Here is a 24,516-nt window from a genome sequence, read left to right as displayed (position 1 = left end):
GGTGTCTGATCTTCAGGACTTTCTGGAACCAATACAGTGTCGAAAACTTGTGAAAACATTAAAACAAAGAGGTAAGAAAAAAAAACGTATGACCTGTTGCACATTGTATGGTGTTGCCTCATCATGCACTTCACTTTGATAGCCACTTTAAAGAATTGGGTTGTTTCCATTTATTACCACTTTTGCACAATTGGCCCACGTGGACACTGAATTGAGAGAGTTTGACCTAAAGGTGTGGCCCTTGAAAACATTTGTAAACAGTAGTGGCGGACATTCTTTTTGTTTTTGAAACCAACTCTTACAGGCGCATTTGGTCAGCCAACCTTCCTTCAACTTCAGCTAATGGTTTAGAGTGGATTTACAGCGTAATTCTTGTGCATGTATATCTAATGTCTTTGTCACAGAATTGGGGGATGGTATGTCATTGTCTCCGAGGTGATTATGGGGGTGTGCAATATCGCCAGAGCACCGTTTTATGCTGTTTACATGGCCAATTTTCACCCCATTTACACCTGGCATTAAGATGCACCATGGTGATCAATCATAAGTAGTCAGTGCTAAACAAAGGAGTCAACTGGGTCCAAAACCACAACATGTGTGCATTGTATATTCTAATGTCAAGATGTGTTCTTGGTAGCAACAAAGGACCACTTAATCAACCAAGGCACTAAAACTAGGCTTTAAAACTGTACATTTACATGGACACCTTGTGTTTTAATCGGAATATAATATCATTCTGTTTGACAATTCCGAATGTAGTTTTTTACAGGAACGCTATGTAAAGTTGATGTGCGCATTTATATGCCACAAGCATCAATATGAGATTGCTCAAATATACAGTTTCCCGCTTTTCATACATACTGTTCTCCTGCTATTGCTTCTTTTTGTTTTTAAGAGTAGACTTAATATTTATCTATTTCGGGTCCTAATTAGGAGATGTCAAGCATGTAGAGCATTGTACCGTGCTGCTTTTATTAATCAAACAGTAAAATCTCTAATATCGGTGGCCAAAACAAGCCTTCTGTTGGATGAGAGTATGAATTGAGGACTGAAGGGAGGTTTTTCTCTTCCACTTCATAGACGTTGAGTTGAAGGAGAATTTTAGAATAACATGACATTCATTCTACAAATACAACATTTTGTTCCATGCATCATCACGCCATCTCTGTTATTGCACATGCACAGAACTTTTAAGTTTTGGTTTGCAATCTGATCAAGCTTTACATGTCCTTTCGGTTGGATCAGAAAAGGTCTACACCACCCCTGTGTTTGTTGTTGTAGTGTGAACTGTCAAAATGGAGGCTTTTGAAAATGATGACGCATGTTTAGTCATGTGACACATGTTGTATCAACAGATATGTATTTATACCAATATTATCCCTGTTATGTGTTATTCATATTCACACTATTGCAAGAGATATGTTTGTACACTCTTCATATCACAGTCCTGCAAAGGTGAAAGAAAATGTACTTGCGATTGCGGTTTGCTTCTTGTAGATCAGAGATACAATCGTAAGTGCGACTTGAACGCGTCAGTGAATGGTGAGATGTTTTCCTAATATATGATCCTGCCAGAAGAGTTGCATGAAAACATATCATGTCTGTTCCGTCTGTATCGTCTCAATAAGCTTTTTTGCAGCTTTAAAGCAAATGGGCAGTAAAGCAAATTAAATGTTTTTTCTTGAGCGTTTCAGTGTGGATGAGAAACTTTAGGAAAAAAACTTGAAAATGCTAGTGTGGACAGAGAGCATTTTAAAATGAAAACAGTTTTCAAATGTATCCAGATTAATGTAGATCTATTCTTGTGTGCAGGTAAATGTAGCTACTGAATCTAAAGTTTTTAATTTTCTTAAAACCCATTTTAGGTGAATTTGGAAGACATTTCTGACCATTAAATTGATCGTTTGTATTTAGAACAGCCTCTTCATCTTCTACGGCCTGTACTTTGTACCAGCAATCATTCAAGAACATGAATTCTGATCTTGATCACGCTCTTTCAGTGGGTTCAGCATCACAGACAGACCAAACTCACAGCCCAGTACAAAATGTGAATTCAACATCTGATCAAACATCTATGTTTTTAATGTCTGCTCCATCCAGTACATCATCCCAGTGTACTTCAGCGACATCTCCGTTTGATTTGAATCTGCCAGAATCTCCAAAAACCTCAGGTTCCCAGTCTTGTGTTCACCGTTCTAGTCATCGGGGGTGATTCAGCCTGACATTTGTTTAAATCCAGTTTCCTTTAAGAAAGAGAAAAAACTCCATCTAGAATCAACTGGGAAAGATGGGAGACCAAGGCCAGAACGCTTTGCTGTGCTTCGTTTTAAAGACTAGTACCACAGGAAGTTTACAGGGAATGGTCAGGTGCTGTTAACTTTGATGGCTCCCGAGGAAAAAATGCACTACCTAACATCCTGCGGAAAGCAATAGCAGAAATTCCCACTTTTAAACCCCACCCCCCTTTCCACCATTTACAAATATTTGACTCTTAAAAATGTATTGCAAATGAGGTCCGTTAGACCCTGTTTACACCTGGTATCAAGATGTCTTGGTTGATCAGATCACAAGCAGGCTGTTTTAATCTGTCTCTTTTGTCCACTTCTGACCACTTTCTTGATTTCAGGGGAAAGTCTGTGGGTGGGTGCATGTGTGGGCTTTTTCTCATCTTTTGATCCAATATTGTGTAATAAGTTTCACACCTTTTGCTTATGAATGTAAAAGGAGACCTGTCTTTCGTGGCTTTTCAAACATATTCGACCACATTAGCCTATGCTATTCAACCAGTTCGGTCAAATGCATTTTCAGCTACCTCTAGAAATTGTGGAAAGTGGAAAATGCTTAAAATGTTTCATAGCCCATTTACACCTGTATTAGTTGTCCACTTGTGATCGTATAAACAAAGATGCATCTTAAGGTCAGGTGTAAACGAGGCCTAAATGTGTAGAATTTTGGACTAAAACTAAAATGGGTCATGTTAGCTGAAGTGGAAGTACAAAGTATAGTGTTCATAAGGGTTGCAAAGGGGTGACATTTTTACGTGAAGTTTCCAAAAATCCCTGGAATATTCCCAAAAATCCTGGAAAGTTTCCAAATTTACTTTTTTTGTAACCCTAGTGTTCATCATTTGAATTTGTGTCAGAATATTATTATTACTTTCATCGTATGAAAGTATCAAATATTAAATCTTGTTTTTTCAATTTGTAAATGTACAGTTAACAGTGTAAACACAACCCCTTGTATATGTTTTTTTTTTGTTATACATAGCAGATGTGACAATAAATTTATTATGTTACCAAATTTGATGAATCCTTTTCTTATGTTTTAAATCAAGTTTTGAGTTGGATCAGTAAAAATATATATACATTTTTTACAGTACATTTTGTCTCCTGTTTTCTAATTGTGCCATTTCTGCATTTATTGCAGAAATAATAAATTGCTCTTTAAGTTTACACATCACCTTAATTGATTGTTTATGGATTCAAAACCCTAATTGCTTTTGTGACAGAAAGAAAACAGCTCTGATAGAATTAGAAATTATGTGCTTTGATATTTGCATTTCAAAACATTGTTTCTTACACTGACTGAGACATACCATGCTGCCTAACATAGTGTGACATTGCATGAAATTACAAGATCTTTCTCTTTCACAAGTTTTCAAAGGCCACATCTGTTTTCTCTCCAAAGCTTGTAGAGATGGTCTATTTACAGACTGATGTTCAAGAAATGTATTTAGGCTAAACAAATTTATTTAGAATTCAGAGCAATTAAAACAATGGGTCTATGTATGCACACATTTATGTGTGACGTTTATGTACAAACATTTTCATGAACAAAATCAGGATTTGTCAATAACTTACAAAAATGTATTCTAAATTCATGGAAAAATGTAGGAACTACCATAACCACACATGCACATAAAAACAACTTCTTTGGGTGGTGCTATAAACGTGTTTAGTATTTCATTAAAGCAATGAGTCTTAATGCAGTAATGCAAAGATTTACTGATAAATGATGGTTGAGGCCTCTGAAGAAGGTACCTTGTTGGCACATCAACATATTTCAGTTTCTCTTTATCTCTTTTAATGATCCCCCAAGAATCCATCGGTCAAGTGGATGGAACACCTAACGAGACGACGCTTACTCCGTTATCACCAAACGAGTCCCTTCCTGAACGGCCCTTCATTCCTTCATTCATCAAGTCCAACTGGCTCAGAAGTTTCCAGGTTCCCTGGAACCGCATGCCAACAGCTCTCGCCCAGGCCACGTCCACTGGAGAGAGGGCTCGACCAGGACCGAGGAGGGAGTTTGTTAGGATTGTGGTGGCAGCCATGCAGGCCCACTGTCCAAACCCAAACTTAGCCGCTTGTGGGGAAGTGGCACGAAACATTGTGTGTACATATCCCCTGACTTTCGGAGACATTTCTGAGGAAGGAGAACAACTAGGAAATGGCTTCAGTTGCTTACAAAGACAACTAAAAACTAGGGTAGAACATGTGAATAGAGATGTTATGGAACACAGGATTCGTCGACCTAGAAGACCATCAATGAAAAGAGATGGAGAACAGGATAACTTAATGAGGACAAAAGTCAGATGTAAAGTGGACAGTTACGGATGTATTAATTGGCAGCCATCTTCCATCCCAGAAGGAGAGTCGGCAGAATCTCTTGAAATGAAAAGGAAGGTTGTGGCAGAGATTTTTCAGTCTGCAGGGCCAAAAGCTGCCGAGTTGCCCAATGTAGATGACTTAATGCAGCAGACGTATGTTTACCAGCGTCACATGATCAATTCGTGCCCACCTCCTACCATCAGTGAAATTGAGGGGCATTGGCCATTCCTGTTCACCGAAAGAGGTCTCTGCAGGCACTTCAAAATCCTGACCGGGATTGACATCAGAAGCCGCTTTAATGAAACACTTTTTGATAAATCCAAGAGAATACTGAACTACTTCAGCAGACAGAGACTGAAGTGGAACGGAGAGATCCAGAGCATGCTAAGTGAGATCGACGATGCCAATGCAACAGATAATAACAAGATTGCTATGTCAGCCATCCTGTTAATGATGAAATACTTTAAGGAAAAGGACAACGCTGTGTTCATCTTAGCAGATGTCAGTAACTATCAAATGTTACAGTTCTACTTAAGTTTCTTAATGGGTTTTGACAGAGCTTGAGTGTTCAAATGGTTTTATGTTCTGCTTTTAAGGAAAACTCTACCAAGACGTCCATCGAAAATGAAATGAGCTTACCAGCAACGCCCCGGCTCATCATGCTTGGTAAGACAATGCTACACTACAAATGGTAGGTTTTTTACTTGGACATTAATTTATAGTTTAATTTATAGTTAATTTTTCATATTTCAGGTGAGACATTGCTGACTTCGTCCAAGTGGTTTGTCAGTATTGAGGGCAGAGTAACACACACTATAGACGACCAGCTGGACTTTGCAGCGGCATTGTCGGTTTTCTTTGGGTGCTTCTACGTTTTTAACATAGAGTACGAGGAGTCAGCCAGCACCACCCTGGAGTTCATTCAAAGGTGAGTGTTGAAATCCGACCTGCAATTTTATGGTGACTAATTAAACACTGTAACTAACAGTTAAGCTTATTGGTTTGTTTATAAATTATACATAATTTACCAGAATCTCTTTTATGCAGGGTAGGTGATTTGACAGGGCTGGTTGAAAGTCCCTTCACATCCTGATAGCAATCTCTAAGTAAAGTGGTCTAAATGCATTTTTATCATATGTGGAAGGCGTAGGACCATAAAATGTTCATCCAATCACACACATATATATATATATAATATTAGGACTGGTAAGCGATTCAACTTTATCTAATTAATTACATGATGTGGTGATTAATTAATCGAATTAATCGCACATCAAATTTGGAGAAATTACTCCCAAAAGATCATTTAAAGTCATTGTGAAAAGCATCAAACAGAGATTACAAAAAGAAGGTTTCAGAAAGTAAAACTTTCTTTGATAAAATTTATTACATATAGCTTCTTTTTTGGATCATGTGAGTAAATGATGACAGAATTGTCATTTTTGGTTTGGTGAACTATAACTTTAATAATTTATTTTCCAAATTTTATTATTATGACTAAATAATAAACTAAAACTAAATGTCTTAATGATTAAGTCATCGAGTCATTTATTCATTCATTTGATTCATTCAAACGGCTGATTCATTTAGGAGTGAAGAAAATGGTTCTTTATGAATGGTTCATTGAATCATTAGGTTTGTTCGACTTGAAGTGGATCATCATAACGGGTTATTTTTCTCCACAATTAATCTAATTAACATGTTTAATTACCAGCCCTAATATATATAAACTATGAATTAACACATGTGGAATTATATACATAACAAAAAAGTGTGAAACAACTGAAAATGTCATATTGTAGGTTCTTCAAAGTAGCCACCTTTTGCTTTTATTACTGCTTTGCACACTCTTCATGAGCTTCATGTGATAAGCTTTGGTCACCTGAAATGGTTTTCACTTCACAGGTGTGCCCTGTCAGGTTTAATAAGTGTGATTTCTTGCCCTATAAATGGGGTTGGGACCATCAGTTGTGTTGTGCAGAAGTCAGGTGGATACACAGCTTATAGTCCTGCTGAATAGACTGTTAGAATTTGTATTATGGCAAAAAAAAAGCAGCGAAGTACAGGAAAATGAGTGGCCATCATTACTTTAAGAAATTAAGGTCAGTCAGTCCAAAAAATTGGGAAAACTTGGAAAGTGTCCCCAAGTGCAGTCACAAAAACCATCAAGCGCTACAAAGAAACTGGCTCCCATGTGGACCGCCCCAGGAAAGGAAGACCAAGAGTCACCTCTGCTGCGGAGGATAAGTTCATCCGAGTCACCAGCCTCAGAAATCGGAGGTTAACAGCAGCTCAGATTAGAGACCAGGTCAATGGCACACGGAGTTCTAGCAGCAGAAACATCTCTAAAACAACTGTTAAGAGGAGACTGTGTGAATAAGGCCTTCATGGTAGAATATCTGCTAGGAAACCTCTGCTAAAGAAAGGCAACAAGCAGAAGAGACTTGTTTGGGCTAAAGAACACAAGGAATGGACATTAGACCAGATGAGCACAAATTTGAGATCACTGGTTCCAACCACCGTGTCTTTGTGTGACGCAGAAAAGGTGAACGGATGGACTCCACATGCCTGGTTAGACACCTGAAATGGTCTTCCAACAGTCTTGAAGGAGTTCCCCGAGAGATGCTTAGCACTTGTTGGCCCTTTTTCCTTCTGTTTGTGGTCTAGATCACCCCTAAACCATCTCGATTGGGTTCAGGTCCGGTGACTGTGATGGCCAGGTCATCTGGCGCAGCACCCCATCACTCTCCTTCTTGGTCAAATAGCCCTTGATGCCTTCAGTGTGACTCTACAATTTTCATAGTCATGAAAATAAAGAAAACTCTTTGAATGAGAAGGTGTGTCCAGCCTTTTGGTCTGTACTGTATATTTAAAGAATTTATTCCTTGTATGTATGTACTGCAGATTATATATATTTAACAATGTAATAATATTTAGTATTTTCACATCTAGGTGGAATATTTTTTTCATTTGTACTACTGTCTGTAGTACTGTCTGGAAGTTTTTTATTTTATTTTATTTTTTACTGAAATCGTATCGAACCGTGACCCCTGAACTGAGGTACATACTAAACCATGACATCTGTGTACCATACCAGCCATACTTATAACCCCTTTTAAACTGTGTTTTGGTGACTGAAATAGTTGTAGGCCTTGCAAAATGTATGTTTTGTTTAAAAATGTATCTACTGTTCTTTAGGTTCTTCGTAAGGATTAATCCTGAGGGGACTAAATGTACCTCAAAATCAGGTACAAGCCGAAGGACGGGTTCAGCTGTCCAAAGGAAACCTCAGAACTTTAATACCCGCGTTGCTACGTTCATGCAGAGGCTTTCAGAATTCGAGTGGAAAACAACAAGTTAAGTAAGTGTGAGCGGTTTTATGAAGTTGAAAATTTTTTTATAAAATTTGTCAAACTTGTCGTTTGTTATTAAAAGTATGTGATTTAAACACTTAAATGTAAACCTGTAATGAGTTATAAGGGGTGTTCTGTAAGTAACAACTGACAATATTTTTTTTTCATGTGTTTCAGAATTGACTTCATCCTGACCCTGCTCTGTATACTACTTCTACTACTATTATGATGAGTTACTACTTAAAGGGAAACTCCACCCCAAAATGAAATTTTTATCATTAATTACTTACCCCCATGTTGTTCCAAACCCGTAAAACTTTGTCTTCATAACACAATTTTAAGATGTTTTGGATGAAAACCGGGAGGCTAGTGACTGTCCCATTAACTGCCAAGTAAATTATATTGTAATGGTCCAGAAAAGTATGGAAGACATCGTCAGATGGCAGATGAACTATTCTGACGATGTCTTTCATACTTTTTTGGACCTTGACAGTATTACCTGGCAGTCTATGGGACAGTCACAAGCCTCTCGGTTTTCATCCAAAATATCTTAAATTGTGTTCTGAAGACAAACAAAGTTTTACAATTTTCATTTTGGGGTGGAGTATCCCATGAAGTGACAATTTTTCACATTGTGATACCTTCTTTTTTACTTTATCACTTACACTGTTCTATTTGAATGTTGCTGGAATGTTTATACTATAAATATTTTATTACGTTCCTTTAAGTCATTCATGCAACAATAAAAAAAAAAATTATCAACTAATGTGTTTTTTTTTTTTTAATTGAGGAATAATATGATTACAGTGACACTATAATGTTGTGGTACCACTTTATACAATAGCTACAAGTAGATTACATAAGATTTTTTGTATTGTTTACTGTAGGTAATCAAAACAGTTCTGTAATTGCAGTAACCTACTGGTAAAAATGGAAGTCTTAACTGCTCTTTTAAATGAACAAGTACAAAAATATGTACAGAGACAACCCGAAAAACAAAGATGTTTTGCACACGGATCCAGCCCGTCATGAAACCTGGTGAGTTTTCCCTTAGTTGTGTGAATTTAAACTTTTTCTGTACTTCGTACCTGAAAGCTATGCTTACCTATTTTACATAGATCACTAGTGTTTGTTGAGGAGAAGTGTGATATTTAGTAAAACTTGCCTGACAGATGATAAATAAATTTGGTGAAAGAGCCATAGCCTACAGACTCTTGTCAGATATCGGTCCCACTTAATATTAGGTGGCCTTAACTACTATGTACTTACATAAAAAAATAAGTACAATGTACTTATTGTGTTCATATTGTATTGTAAAACACTTTTGCTGCTATTGAGGTGGGATGGGGTAAGGTTAGGGAGAGGGTTGGAGGTATGGGTAAGTTTAAGGGTGGGTTAAGGTGTAAAGTATGGGTCAACAGTGTAATTATAAATGTAATTACAGAAATTAAATACAGATGTAATTACAAGTAGTTTTTTTTTAAATATAAGTACAATGTAAAAACATGTATGTACACAATAAGTACATTGTACTAAATTATTAATTAAAATGTAAATAGTAGTTAAGGCCACTTAATATAAAGTGGGTCCCAGATATCAAAGAGAGATAAGGTGGGCTTGTTTGACACCACAAAGCAGTTAAGCGTTATACAAAAACACTCACTATTTGACATGGAATTTGTGTGTGTGTGTAAAATTCCATTTGGAACACTCGCACAAATGAACAGACCTTCCCTAGGAACAGTTGACAAGGTAGGCCAGAACCATTTTGGATACGACCAATCAGAAAGTCTAATTCATGCGAGCTCTCTATACGGTGGTATACGGTAATTCATCCCATGATCCTATTGTCCAAAATGCTAGATATGCTATGATTCTATTCTAAGAAATATACTGAATACAGTACCATTGCATGTTGAGAATATAAAAGCATCTCTACACTGACAGTCAGATCGAAGGCCGGGTGTTTAAAACACACATCACTGATAAATGGTCCCGTAAACAACGGACATCATGAATACTGGTGATTTTCAGACGCAGCTAACATCCATAATTGAAATGCTCGCGAAAACAGCTGTTGATGAAATAGGCAAACTTTTCGAGGAGAATTCTTTGTTGCTGCGGTTAGAGATTTCACGCTGTACAAACGAAAATGAATCTCTGAAACAGAAGTGTCATTTTCTGGAGAATGAAGTTCAGTCTGCACGGAAAAGCGCTGGAAAGATGAACGGGACACGAGCTCCGATCAGTCATCCGGGATTTACAGGTGATTTACCTATTATGCACGATAAATGAATCTGTGTTTTGATTTATGCTGTAGGTTTAAAGCCCGCAGTGGGCGGTCCTCATCATTGTGCCCTGGAATAAAGCTTTAACCTTACTCCAGGGGCCAGGGGGACTATTTCTGCAGTAAATAGTAGTTCATCTTAATGAACGGAAACTTTTTGAGTCATTAACCAAAATAAATGAATCCAGAGACTTTCTTTAGGCTACATCAGTAACAGTGACTGTCTGTTGATATATGAGCGAATCAAGGAATCATTCACTCATTCACCGATTCGCTGGAAAACACACAGAGTCATTCATAACCGATACAGTCTTATTTAGGCTATTACATTATATACATTTCTATTAAAAACGGAACAAACGTTTTTCTTCTACCTGTCCTTGTGTCAGCAAATCAACAAGTTTACAAACGAGTTCATTCAGTTCGTTCATCAAGAAGATGTTTTGTTCATTCCCTTAGTTCACAAAAAACACATCTGCTTCTTCTTCAACTATTACATTTTTGTTTGTTTGTTTTTTTTCTTCATATCCTGAGCTGGGACCCAGCTGTGGAGTTTTTGTCTATGTAGAGGACATTATATTTTAGTGAATATCTCTAAGACCTCGCATGTCCCAGTTTCAACGTCATACAGGATGTCCTGTAAAGAGCACATTCATGGAAACATGCTAATATTTTGTTAATTGTAATTTAAATTTGATTTATTTTCAAATTGTTGGTCTTAAATCAACATCTCAGGAAAATGTAATGGGGTTGCAAATCAAAGTATGACTTCCTCTTATGAAACAGGACATCATATCATACATGTCCACTGTAGAGGACACCAGGATTAAAGTATTTTTTATTTCACATTTTGGGAAACAAAACAACTGAATAGGAAAATAAATAATATATATAAGTGTTCTTATGAAATATTAGATATTATTTTGAAAAATCGGGCCAATTATTACTCACATTATTACACTTTTTCAATATGTTATCCCAACAGCAGACTAATATGCAAATTACATGCAGTCTATATTCTAGATAAATGGGAAACCAGTGTATGGATATTATACACATATTACATAAAGCAAAATGGTATATTAAATAATTTTGTTAGGCTATAGCTTTTATAACATGGTTAAGAATCATTTCAAATGTTGACTATGGGATATATATATATATATATATATATATATATATATATATATATATATATATATATATATATATATATATATATATATATATTAGGGGTGTAACGATACGCGTATTCGTATTGAACCGTTCGGTACGACGCTTTCGGTTCGGTACGCGGTACGCATTATGTATACCGAACGGTTCGTTGGAGTAATTAATTATATTTGGAAAAAAAAAAAAAAAAAGAGAGAGATAGAAATATAATGATATGCGTTCAACAAGGTAACCCAATAACCCAAACAACGTAACAGGCAACGCCCCTGACACTCCCGAAGAAGGAAAAAACACCATCTTATATGTTTATGTTAGGCTACTCAGCAGGCGCTCGCTCACTCAGTACGCGCTGAAGGCTCGTTGCAAAATAGCCAATGCGTTTAACAGACTAGAAATGAGAAGATCCCCCAATAACCAACAGGTCTGGTGTTTGGGTGCACTTTGGATTCCCTTTAAGCTATAATGGTGATGGCAAGAGAGTGGTGGATAAAAAAACAACGGTATGTCGTTCTCCTCCTTTCCAAAGCGCTCGGGCAGAAGCGCTCATGAGGCGTCTGTCTTTGCTAAGCAACAATGACGTGCTCTCTCCATGAGACGCGGAAATTTCAGCGAAGGATAAATGGATTTGCAGCTCTAAAAATCGCTTGCAGTAGCTCTGCTACTAAATTTATTTCAAAATTGCAATCCATATACAACTACGATCAGCTGTTCCTTCATCTTGGCTGAGCTCTCAACGTTGTTACGGGAAAGGATGAAGCTGATTGGTTGGTTCTTGTCACATGACCCGCGGTGCGCTTGCGGCATTCTGAAAAGTTGAGATGTTTTTACATTTTGCTGTATCTAAAACGTATCGAACCGAACCGAACCGAACCGAACCGTGACATCAGTGTATCGTATCGAACCGAACCGTGAATTTTGTGAACCGTTACACCCCTAATATATATATATATTTTAATGATGTAATGACATGAACAATTCTAAATTCACAAAGGTTTTTTTTTTTCTGGTTCTCAGGAGAATCATAACCTTGAACAACTTACCCTAAAAACCTAACAACTAGCCTTTTGTAGCATCCAATCTAAGCTATGGCCCTCAAGGTCCACTTTTTTTTTTTAAGCACCAACCCTGATCAAACACAGGATTACTAGAACGTTACAGGCAGAATTGTTGATGTATATGCAAAAAGTGCTGAATATGCAAGGTCAATAAAATGCATTATTATTCTTGCATTATGAAGTAACCAATACAGAAGCCGGACGTCGCCCTGCAATTGACAATGTCTTTGGGAAGGAATGGTGCATGAACTACTGGAGACACGAGGAGTCACATGTTGGTGAGCCGGAGGACACACATCTGGACTCTCCAGTCATCATAGGAGAGGTTGGTCTCACATCCTGATGTTGATGTAAATCAATCAAAGTCAGAATACAGTTAACTAGTTATCTCTTTTACATTCTGCCCTTCAGCCAGTAGATTTGCTGGATGAAGAGCCAGATATGATCATGATTAAGGAGGAGACATTTGAAGACTGCTCTGGGAAAAATAACCCTGAGGAAGATGAAAGTTCCAGTTCGAGAGGTTTGTGGAGTGAGAACTTTATAACAGTTGCTTTTACTTCTTTATTACATTTATTACACTTATACTACGGGGCCGTTGAATGCTTGAATCTGATTGGCTGACAAACGTTCTGAGGTGTGTAATTATTTTCTGGGAAATGCACGGCGAACGGAGTTCCAGGCAGCCCTCTTGACCGCATTACAGTTCCATATCATTTCGCATAAAAAAATTATGCAAAGTAATCTAATAATTCAAAGGCCCTTCGTCAATTTATTCCTTACATGTTCTTGTGTCATTTGTTGAATTGCAGGACCTGCAATGACCAGTGATGAAAGATGTGTCGCCCAAAACTCTGAAGATTTTATCACATACACGGTACCTTCAGATGACCAAGTCCAATCGAACGTGCACCAGACACCAGCTGAAGAACAAGCTCTTGATGGAACGATCTCTACACATGAGGACATCACAACAGAGCCAACTTTTCATAGTGCACACGACCACACAAATACTTCAGAAGAGAAAAGGTTTGAGTGTGTATTCTGTCGGAGAACCTTCAACAAACTGACCTACCTGAAAGCACACATGCGAACGCACTCCGGAGAAAAACCTTTCGTCTGTACAGTTTGTGGTAAAAGATTTGCTCAAAAAACGTACCTCCGAATACACCAGCGCACTCATTCTGGAGAGAGGCCGTACTCGTGCATGGAGTGTGGAAAGAGCTTTGCTCAGAAGAGCTCTCTAAACGTACACCTCCGAAGCCACACCGGAGAAAAGCCATATAGCTGCTCAGAGTGTGGTAAAAGCTACGCGTACAAACAGGGTTTCAATACACACCAGTGCTTCGTTTAAACTAATACATACTGATGTGAACCATTACTGAATAGTATCTGTATTAAAGTTGCTGTTACAGCAGAGTGTACATTACTGTGCAATATGAATCCTTAAAAATGGCAAGTATGTTCATGTTTGTTCACAGAAATGTAAGTCCCTCAACAGTATTTGGAAAAGTGTTATACAGAGGCATGTGTGCATTGAGTTCCCTTCATTTAGGACCATCTCGATGTGTATATTAATTTGAACCGAGGGATAAACAAACATGCTCAAATAAACTTGACATAAAGTGAGTAAAATCATGCAAAGCACTTTTTATTCAGCTTGGCTGAAAATACACATAGTATTTTTTGTTTGTTTACACATGCAATCTAGCTGACTTTTGAACTTGGAATAACTCAAACTTCTAGAAGCATTGTACAAACTACATACTACTGAAATTACAGCATTCTGAAAGATCAAGTAGTGTTACTTTACACCAGGGATCCTTAAAACTGGACCACGAGATCCACATTCCTGCAGAGTTTAGCTGTAACCCTCATCAAACACACCTGAGGATACTAATCAGTGTCTTCAGAATCATTAGAAAATCACTGGTAGGTGAGTTTGATCAGGGTTGGAGATAAACTCTGCAGCACATTGGCCCTCCAGGACAAGACTTGAGGAGCCCTGCTTTACATACTTTATGATAAAAAAAAAAAAAAAAAAACAGACCATAAAACCTTTATTGAACACTCCATTCGGAGCTGATCTCTGGGTCTGGTGGTAGCACTTTTAACTTAGCTTAGCATGGATGATTGAATCTGATTAGACCGTTAGCATCTCGCTCAAAAATGACCAAATAGTTTTTATATTTTTCTTATATAAACTTGACTCTTCTGTAGTTACATTGTGTACTAAGACTGCCGGAAATTCCTTTAATTATTGATGTGTTCACCTCTGGTGGTGTTTCATTTCTACACTATAAATATTCAAAAGTACTATCCAGATATATTCAAGACTACAACCATTCAAAAGTTTGGAATATACAGTTAATGTTTTTTTTTTTTTGCATTTATTTGATAAAAAAATACAGTAAAAACAGTTATACTGTGAAATATTGTTACAATTTAATATCTTTTGTATTTTATTATTATGATGCAAAGCTGTATTTTCAGCATCATACTCAAAACTTCAGTGTAACATGAATCTTCAGAAATCATTCTAATTTGATGATTTACTGCTCAAGAAACATTTAGTTTAAAAGTTTTTACTTTTAATGTCAATGTTACATTTTTATATAACATTATTTCTTATTATTGTTCAAATAATAAAAGTGTAGCATATTAGAATGATTTCAAAAGGATCATGTGATACTGAAGACTGAAAATTCATCTTTGATTTTACAGAAATAAATAAAAATATTTATTATATGGATATCGAAAACAGATATTGTTAATTATAATAATATTTCAACATATTACTGTAGTTTTCATCAAATTTATGCAGCCTTTGAAAGCAGAAGAGACTTGTTTCAAAATACTTCAAAGTTTAGCCCGGGGTCTCTTCTTCGTACATCGCTAACCCATTTAGCTGGATTTGATTATTGACGTCATCGCTTGATCTTGGATTGTTTTGTTTAGATCCCTAAACTTAAACCTGCTCTGGATTAGTTTTATTTCATGTAAACAAGATTAGATTGCATATTTTAAGCAGAACTGACACTGTCTTGCCGCCAACCAATCGCTACATTGCTGATCGTGGTTTACGAGAAACGATACATCTGCCCTTTTCTGGGAACATGAGAACGTGCAGTAATCTTAGACAATTTAATCCAGAATTAATTTGAAAAACCAAATAAGCCAGAGATCAGTTATCACCATTAGAAGATCTTGCATCTTTCAAATCATCTCAGATGTATTAAGCAAGGTACGAAGAACGGGCCCCAGATGTAAACGACCATATTAAAGGCCGTGCTTTTGGTTTAACAGAAGAAACAGATTAGTTGGTGGGACAACAACTACATCACTGAGTTATACACAGCCATACCAGACTATATATTTCTGCTACTATCTACTACAGTATTACACAAAGAGACATTCTTTTTAAGGTGCTCCAACCTCACATTTCCACTGTTTGTATTTCCCTTTAAACAGCTACTGCGATCTCAAATTTAGAAGTAACAAAAAAACGTTTGCTACATAAAGCTATGACTTATATCACGGTGATTTTTCCTTGATTTCCTCCTGACTTGTTTACCCGTTCTGTCATGGACAACGAGGTGCTGTTTGAGGGTGACTTGCTGGGTGAAACCCTTTCCGCAGGTTATACAAGTAAAAGGTCGTTCTCCTCTGTGGATACGTTCGTGATTACGCAGGCTAACTTTCTGGGTGAAACTCCTTCCGCAGGTGGCACAACCAAAAGGTCTTTCTCCTCTGTGGATGCGTTCATGAGCTTGTAAATTTCCTTTCTGGGAGAAGCCTTTTCCACAAAAACTGCATTTATTGGGCCGTTCCCCTGTGTGGACCAAATAGTGAATGGTGAGATTGGTGTTGGAATGGAAGCATCTCCCGCAGACCTCACAACGGAACTTTTCGCTTGGTTTCAACTTTGGAAATCGATGTTTTCTGAGACGCTTTTTGGCAGTATTTTGCCGAAGAAACACCTTCCCGCTGTCGTAGCAAATGAAGTTGTTTGGCGGTTTCTGCACCTTGACTCTCTTTTGGCAATGTTCTGTCATGGTTGCGGCATCCTCATGTATTTCCTGTGCTTCTTCATCCTCCTGAATCTCAGAGGAAAACTCACTATTATGTTCTACTGAAAATTGGTTGAGTATAGAGTGACCATCAAATTCCAATGGATCCTCTATTGGTGCTATTAACTGGTCGACAGCATTATCAATATAGTTTTTCCTAGAGTGTTTGTCTGATGAATCAGAGGATGTGTTTTGTGTTTCCGATAGCTCTGAAAATTCACCAGACTCAAAGTGGCTATCAAAACTTTTTAAGTGTGCCAGAGGCTCATATACAGAAGATGTTGGCTGTCCTCTTGAAGCTAGCGGTGTTTTCCCTGTCGGGAGTATTTAAAATAATTTAAAGCAAATCATTCTTTTAAGCATGATCCAAAATAATTAAAGTACACTAATTAAAGATCTGCTAGAAGTAAACAATTACCTGTATAACTGGGGTAAGTGTCCACCTCAAAACACTCTTCTTTGATTATGACCAGGTTGGATTGCTCTTGTTCTTTGTGCTGCATGAGGCAAAATGAAAGCGACATTTTGTTTTTCTATTTCTTTGTAGAAATAACTTATACCGGTCCAGAGTCATCTTTAACAACCTTGAAAATTATCTAGAACAGTGATTTGCCTGGACCTGGTCCCGAGGAACCCCCAACACTGCACATTTTAGATAGTCTCTCCAATTAATCACATCTGATTTAATTCATCAGCTCATTACTAAAGACTCAAAAAGCTCTTTGGGGGGTCTTTGGGAGCAGGATTGGGAATCGTTGATGTAGAGCTGTGGTTCTCAACCACATTTTTGGAGTCCCATAACCTCTTATTTACACTGAACACGTCTGAAGCTAGAGAATACCCATAATGCACTATGAGAGTCACATGCTGAATGAATTGGGTGTTTCCAATATAGGAGACATCCAAAATGTACAGTGGTGGAGGGCCTCCAGGACATGTTTGGAAACGGCTGATCTAGACAAGTATAAGTACTTACATGTACTTATAGTGTACTTACAGTGTATTTATCTAAGAAAGTTCTGGTAATACAAAGTAACTACATGGGGTAGGGTTAGGTTTAGGGGTAGGTTCAGGGTTAGTGCCTAGTTATTATTACATAGTTATTGTAATTACTAGAATAAGTACATTGTATGTACATAAGGAACAGGACTGTAAAATAAAGTGCTACCAATAGTACAGTACTAAATTTTTAAGTTTAAACATTTAATGCATTATGTATTATCTCCCATTGTCAATTAAATCAATTAAACACACCCCAAAAAATGACTTTAAAACTACAATTCAAATTGGGCAGATGATGCAGTGGGACACCTCCTTTTTTATGGCCATTCCATAAGTAAAATTTATAGAACCATTTAAAAATGTGGGTAACACTTTATTTTAAGGTATCCTAGTTACGTTACTACTTACCATTATAATAATAAATTATGCATAATTACATGCAAGTAACTAAGCCAAATGTAGTTAATTAATATTACTCAGTTTTTAATGTATAATTACACTGAAACAATTAAAATAAAGTTTAACAAAAAGTCGCAGTAAAAACATGCATTTTGATAGGTTATTGCACTGGAGTCTTATTTAATGCTCCCTTTGTAAATTGCTCCTAAAATCGGCATTAAATCACAACTGCAATTCTTGCATTTACAACTATTTTTTACTCCTTTACACATGCAGTGTATAACGCATGCATTCAGATTTTTGCACCTCTTATTGTGAGCATGCAAATCTTTTGGCCATTATTTTAAATTCATAGATTCAGCTTGCAAACGGACAGCTTATAAAACACAAGTTTTATTTCGTGATGAACTACTAAAAGGGAATTAAGGGGACCTCATGAGGCGACACACTGTACAGGTCGACATCGATCGCCAGCTCGTCTTCTCTGGACTCGTTCCTCCGATCCCACAAACTGGAACACCACTCCTTTCCAAATATCCCTTTGATGGAGGGCTGCGCTCCTGTAAGCGGTGAAATATGCATATAGGCTACATTACACCCATAGTAGTGCACATGGATAAAAATGTCCGGCGAACATCTTCAGACAGAACTACTGAGTAAAGGTTTACCATCTTCGGTTTGAACGCAAATAGAACGATATATTTTTGAGCCAGCGCGCGCTTCTTCCTTTGTGATGCGCGTGCTTTCTTCATGCCTTTCGCTCCCGAGACAGAGCATTTGGTCTTTAAGAACCGTATTTTCACCCATGACCCGAGACAGTTCTTGTCGTAAAAACGCAAAATCGCTGTCAACAATTTTGCATATTTCTTCAATAGCCGTTTTGGTCATTATCTCCATTATGGAGCTTACTTGCAACCGAAATGATATTGATTTTGACATCTTAAGACTCGCGATTTTTTGTGAGCATGCACGAAAAAAGAAACACTGGTTTTTTTTAAGCCAGTCACCGAAAAAAAAATATGTTTCCAAATTCTGCAACTTGATACTGTGCAAAAACCGGAAATAAAGTGTTACGAAAGAAGTCCTCGGCTTTTATCAGAATATCGTTAGCTTCCGGTTTGTAATAGATTTCCCCCTGACATTAGCTTTAGTGTGTCTCGAAGCGATATAGATCAGAGAATATTTCAAATCAAAGGATCTAAAAAAGGTGAACATCAGGATGATGTAGCCTATTATTTTCTGGATTTTGTTTAACTTTAGGCAAACGTTAAAAAGTCCCTCCATTTATTATGTATTATAAAGAAGCACTTGAAATACGAAGGGTAAAAAGAAAGGGGAATGTATAAAGAGCAAAGGAAAACAAAAGTAATTAGTATGAAAGGTCATATATAAATAACCACCACAGAACGTTCTTGGAACATTATTTTATGGTTACAAAAAATATAACTTAAAAAAAAAAGTTTACTTAACGTTTGATTACCCAAAAAATAAGCAAACGGGAACCAAAAACTAACGTTCTGTGTTTGCTGGGTAGTCTTTAAAAAGTTTGTTATTCACTAGGCTATTTATGAGTTTAAGAGATTTGCAGCAAGAAAGACATTAGATCCAGGAAAAGATTTTAGAAATGTTCTTGTGAATTAAAAAAAGAAGAAAGAAATGAACATCTCGGTTACGTATGTAACCTTGGTTCCCTGAATAGGGAACGAGATGCTGCGGTGACGTCACCACGTATGGGAACACCTCTGGTGTGACGAATGTCTGAAGCCCTATACCATCCCGCCAATCCTATTGGCCAAATGGCGCATAGCACCACCCTGCGCATGCGCGCGCATGATATACCTGGGTGCAGCGCGCCATTTCGCTCAGATTTCATGACTGAAGATGAAGAGTTATCAAGGTACGGAACGGCCAGAACCGCAGCATCTCGTTCCCTATTCAGGGAACCAAGGTTACATACGTAACCGAGATGTTCCCTATCATAGGTCACTTCGATGCTGCGGTGACGTCACCACGTATGGGAACGATATACCAAAACGCCTGACGTACCTGATAACTGAGATCCGAGGAAGCAACTGCTCAAGCGGAGAGAACCCGGGAGCCAGGGGCCATCCTCACATCCAGACTGTAGGATTTGATAAAAGTGCTCGGTGAGGACCATCCTGCCGCAGCACAGATATCATCCATAGAAGAGCCACTGAGAAAAGCTTGAGAAGAAGCTACAGCTCGAGTGGAATGAGCCTTAACCCCTAAGGGCGAAGCGAGTCCGCGCGCCTCATAGGCCAAAGAAATCGCCTCCACCAGCCAATGGGACATGCGCTGTTTTGTAACTGCATGGCCCTTACTTTTATGTCCAAAGCAGACAAACAGCTGGTCAGAACCACGCCAAGGAGCTGTGCGATCCACATAAGTCTTTAAAGCTCTCACAGGGCAAAGACTTAGATCTCCTGACCCGGCCTCGGCAGGTGAAAAAGCTTCCAGAACCACTTGCTGAAAGCGAAAAGGGTTAGATGCGACCTTAGGAACATAGTTAGGCCTGGGCCGCAGCAGCACCTTCACAGAGCCTGGTGCAAATTCCATGCATGAGGGTGAAACAGAAAGAGCCTGTAAATCCCCAACTCTCTTGAGGGAGGATAAAGCCATGAGAAGAAGTGTCTTCAATGTCAGGATTTTATCCGATACGGTCTCCAAGGGCTCAAACGGATGCCCTGATAAACCTAACAACACAATGGATAAATCCCATGAAGGAACTCGCACAGGGCGGAAAGGCCTCAGCCGTCGCGCACCCTGTATGAAACGAGAAACTAATGGATGACGCCCCACAGAGGCACCGCCTATGCATTCGTGGTAAGCTGAAATGGCTGCCACGTAAACCTTTAAAGTGGCTGGTGTAACGCCATCCGAGAAACGCTCCTGGAGGAACTCCAGCACTGAAGCCACTGGGCAGTAAACTGGATCCACATTATGATTACCACACCAGGCTGTAAACAGTCTCCACTTGAAAGCATATAAGCGTCTCGTAGAAGCTGCTCTAGAACTCAATATAGTCTCAGTAGTTTCAGCAGAAAGACCGGGACATACTAACGCACTCCGCTCAGTGGCCACGCCCACAGTTTCCACAGATCTGGCCTCGGGTGCCAAATCAGCCCCTGTGCTTGTGATAATAAATCCTGTCTGATGGGAATCTCCCACGGAGAGCCCGCTAGCAGACTGATCAGATCCGCAAACCACGGCTGCGTGTGCCATCGCGGAGCCACCAGCAGCAGCTGTTCCACTCTGTCCCGGCGTAATCTGCATAATACCGCTGGGATCAAACGAATCGGAGGAAAAGCATACAGACTGGTCTTGGGCCAGCTGTGAGCTAACGCATCCACGCCCAGGGGCGATGGGGAGCGTAGGGAGAACCATAGCGGGCAATGCGTAGTCATGCTCGATGCGAATAAATCCACTTTCGCTTTGCCGAATATCCGCCATAAAAGATCCACCGTCTGGGGGTGTAATCGCCATTCTCCCTGTTCCAGAGCCTGTCTGGATAGCAGATCCGCTCCGAAATTCAATCGTCCGGGGACATGAATGGCCCGGATCGAGAGAAACTTGTCCCGAGACCACAGAAGAACACGCCTCGCCAGCCTGCACAGGGGGCGAGAGCGCAATCCTCCTTGATGGTTCAGATAAGACACAACCGCTGTGTTGTCTGATCTGAGTAGCACATGACGGCCGATCAGCAGATCCGAGAAATACTGGAGAGCCAGAAAAACTGCCAGTAATTCCAGTCTGTTTATATGCCAGCCGCGCTGAGCCGCTGTCCACACTCCGTGGGCTGGTCGCCCTCGACACACAGCTCCCCAACCAGTCAAAGACGCGTCCGTCGTGACAGTCTCTCGGAAAGCATAAATTCCCAATCGAACTCCTGACAGGAGAAATTCGGTTGACATCCAAATTTTCAGCGACATCACACACCGCCGTGTCACCGAAATCGTGCGATGCGGGAGACAACGGGGTGAAATATTCCGCCTTTTCGTCCACCACTGAAAAGGGCGCATTTGAAGCAATCCCAGACGAATCACGGGGGATGCTGCTGCCATTAGACCCAAGAGCCTGAGGCACAATCTCACCGTCACCGTGCGACCCGCTTTGAAGTGCCGCACGCATGACGCAATCGACTGAGCGCGCGGGAGAGAAAGCTTCGCTGTCATCGCGCGAGAGTCCAGATCTATTCCAAGAAAAGTTATCCGTTGAGAGGGAGTTAAAACACTCTTCTTGAAATTTGTTCGTAAGCCCAGGCTGTTTAAATGATTCAGCACAAGATCCCGGTGAGAGTGTGCTTGAGTCCGCGATTGCGCTAGCACCAGCCAATCGTCCAAATAGTTCAACACACGAACGCCCTGGAGCCGCAACGGGGCCAGAGCTGCGTCCATGCACTTTGAGAACGTACGGGGCGCTAAAGCCAAGCCAAAGGGAAGAACGCGGTACTGATACGCTTTGCCCTCTAAAGCGAATCTGAGGAACTTCCTGTGTCTCTTGACGATCTGAATATGGAAATACGCATCCTTCAGATCGATCGTAATAAACCAATCGCTTGGTCGGATCTGAGACAGAATATTTTTCACCGTCAACATCTTGAATTTGCTCGGTCTGAGTGCAAGATTCAGACGGCGTAAATCCAGAATGGGTCGTAACCCGCCGTCTTTTTTCGGTACCACGAAATAACGGCTGTAAAAACCTGTCTCCATCTGAGAGGGGTGTACTTCTTCTATAGCCCCTTTGCTCAGCAGAGCTGACATTTCTTGTCGCAGCACCGCCATTTCCGTAGACTTCACCGTAGTGGGAAGAATTCCGCGGAAAGGAGGCGGGCCTTTCCGAAACTGAATGGTGTATCCGTGACAAACCGTGCGTAACACCCATTGAGGAATGCCGGGCAAGCGTTCCCACGCGGCCCGAAACAATATTAACGGTTTCAAAGCTTCCGCTCCCAGCAACGCCGTCATACGCGTTAAAACGACCGGACACGAAAAACCCGTGGTGTTCGTGCACCGGGGAAGCGTATGCGCCGGAGTCGTTGCGTTCCGTTGAGTATAATCCTGAAACGTGTCCACGGCAGGAATTAGGCCAACAGATGGAACATCGGGCTCTGCCGCTAGCGAAAAAGCGGCGGCTGTGTGAGCCGTCATAAACGGGCCGTTTGAGTAGGGTCCTTGAGTCGTCCCTCGAACTCCGAAAGCAGGATTGCGCAGAGTGTCTGAGGGAGCGTCTGTCATTACAGCTCGATCCAATGTTGCTCGAGGCGCTGTTAGCGGCGAGACAATCAATGTTTGAGCATGGGGACTGCAATGAGAGTGTGGGATGCGCGAAAGCGGTCCGACAGCGCTCTCTAGCGGAGGGCACAGTCCCTGGCAAGCAGCAAAAAGATCAGGAGCTGCTATTCGGCACCCGAGAACGAGAGGCTTTAGCCGTCGAGGTCAGGTTCAAACGCTTACGTTGACGCTGATGCGCCGGAGGAAAAACCCTAGGGCCCCAGTCCTTACGAGGAGGCGCCATGGGTGTAGGTTCCTCTCGAGAGGCTGCTCGCTGGCGGTGAGAGGAGGTTGAGCGAGAACGCGCGGGCGCTTGCCGGCGTTCGACCTCCCTGGGTCTGCGGGGAATCAGCTGGCGGAAAGCGGCTGATTGCTGTTTCGCTGCCCTGAACTTCTCCACTACTGACGTGACAGCCTCACCGAACAATCCATCCCTGGAGACAGGGGCATCCATAAGGAAAGATTTATCCTTCTCCTTAATATCGGTGAGATTAAGCCAGAGGTGGCACTCAACCGAAATCAAACCGGCCATAGTACGGCCCACTGCACGAGCGGTATGTTTGGTAGCGCGTAGCGCCAAATCCGTAGCTCTACGCAGTTCTTTAACTGCCTCCGGTGTGATGCCCTCACCTTCATCCAATTCCTTCAATAACTCCGCCTGGTAGGCCTGAAGGACCGCCATAGAGTGGAGCGACGCAGCCGCCTGACCAGCCGCCATGTAGGATTTACCCACCAAACTAGACGTGACTCGACACGCCTTCGAAGGAAGAAGGGGGCGAGACTTCCAAGCCGCGGCCGAACTAGGCGCAAGGTGTTCGGCGAGAGTCTCTTCCACCGGGGGCATCATAGTATAGCCATGGTTCGCCATATCAGAAACGGTGGCGAAATCCGCGGCCGCGGCGTTAGTAATCCGCGCCGAAAATGGCTGTTTCCAGGACCTCGAAACCTCCTGGTGGAGGTCCGGGAAAAAAGGCAAAGGCCTCCGGGGCTGTGTAGGTGTCCGACTGGTTAAAAAACGGTCGTCCAGCTTGGAAGAAGGTTGGGCCTCGGCCTTGTCAACCTCCCAGTCTAGCCCCAATTTACCCACCGCACGAGAAACCACATCCAACAGCTCACTGTAGGAGGGGGAAACACGCCTCTCCTGTCCGCTAGGAGGAAGAGGGCTAGTGTCGGTCGCGAAGTCCTCAGACCCCGAGGCCGCGGTGGATAAAACATCGTCGTCATAGCGTCCACAACCGAAGGAGATGGCGGTGCATGCCTCCGGTGTGGGAAGTAA

General features: G+C 40.5%; 3 protein-coding genes across 3 annotated transcripts; 2 read left to right on the top strand and 1 right to left on the bottom strand.

Moving 5' to 3' along the window:
* Positions 1–4: 4 nt before the first annotated feature.
* On the top strand, positions 5–8,722 carry LOC113075223 (uncharacterized; the record flags this gene model as incomplete). Its single annotated transcript, XM_026247886.1, has 6 exons — positions 5–71; positions 4,099–5,111; positions 5,207–5,276; positions 5,364–5,538; positions 7,809–7,971; positions 8,141–8,722. Coding segments are annotated over 5 exons (1,488 nt in total), but the record flags the coding sequence as incomplete, so codon positions are not given.
* A 965-nt stretch (positions 8,723–9,687) lies between these two features.
* LOC113075221 (zinc finger protein 1 homolog) lies at positions 9,688–14,929 on the top strand. The gene is made up of 5 exons (XM_026247884.1): positions 9,688–9,715; positions 10,133–10,229; positions 12,661–12,803; positions 12,890–13,001; positions 13,291–14,929. Exons 2-5 carry the CDS (start codon positions 10,187–10,189, stop codon positions 13,830–13,832), a joined length of 840 nt encoding a protein of 279 aa, XP_026103669.1. The 5' UTR covers positions 9,688–9,715; positions 10,133–10,186; the 3' UTR covers positions 13,833–14,929.
* A 220-nt stretch (positions 14,930–15,149) lies between these two features.
* Positions 15,150–19,127, bottom strand: LOC113075220 (zinc finger protein 813). Its single transcript, XM_026247883.1, has 4 exons — positions 18,618–19,127; positions 18,382–18,509; positions 16,967–17,045; positions 15,150–16,862 (listed from the first exon to the last, which is right to left on the bottom strand). Exons 1-4 carry the CDS (start codon positions 18,886–18,888, stop codon positions 15,991–15,993), a joined length of 1,350 nt encoding a protein of 449 aa, XP_026103668.1. The 5' UTR covers positions 18,889–19,127; the 3' UTR covers positions 15,150–15,990.
* Positions 19,128–24,516: the final 5,389 nt, after the last annotated feature.

Source organism: Carassius auratus, unplaced genomic scaffold (genome assembly GCF_003368295.1).
Source record: "Carassius auratus strain Wakin unplaced genomic scaffold, ASM336829v1 scaf_tig00016457, whole genome shotgun sequence".
In the NCBI taxonomy this organism is placed as follows: Eukaryota; Metazoa; Chordata; class Actinopteri; order Cypriniformes; family Cyprinidae; genus Carassius; species Carassius auratus.
Note: the sequence above shows the minus strand (reverse complement) of the source record. Positions and strands in the feature narration are given on the sequence as shown.

Excerpts from the sequence above, each read along its gene's own strand:
- LOC113075221 (XM_026247884.1), top strand. The coding sequence starts at position 10,187 with ATGAACGGGACACGAGCTCCGATCAGTCATCCGGGATTTACAG. Across the intron at positions 12,804-12,889 it reads CTCCAGTCATCATAGGAGAG|CCAGTAGATTTGCTGGATGA; the intron begins GTTGGTCTCACA and ends TCTGCCCTTCAG. Across the intron at positions 13,002-13,290 it reads TGAAAGTTCCAGTTCGAGAG|GACCTGCAATGACCAGTGAT; the intron begins GTTTGTGGAGTG and ends GTTGAATTGCAG.
- LOC113075220 (XM_026247883.1), bottom strand. The coding sequence starts at position 18,888 with ATGTCAAAATCAATATCATTTCGGTTGCAAGTAAGCTCCATAATGGAG. Across the intron at positions 18,510-18,617 it reads TTGCGTTCAAACCGAAGATG|GAGCGCAGCCCTCCATCAAA; the intron begins GTAAACCTTTAC and ends CACCGCTTACAG. Across the intron at positions 17,046-18,381 it reads ACAGTGTGTCGCCTCATGAG|CACAAAGAACAAGAGCAATC; the intron begins GTCCCCTTAATT and ends TGCCTCATGCAG.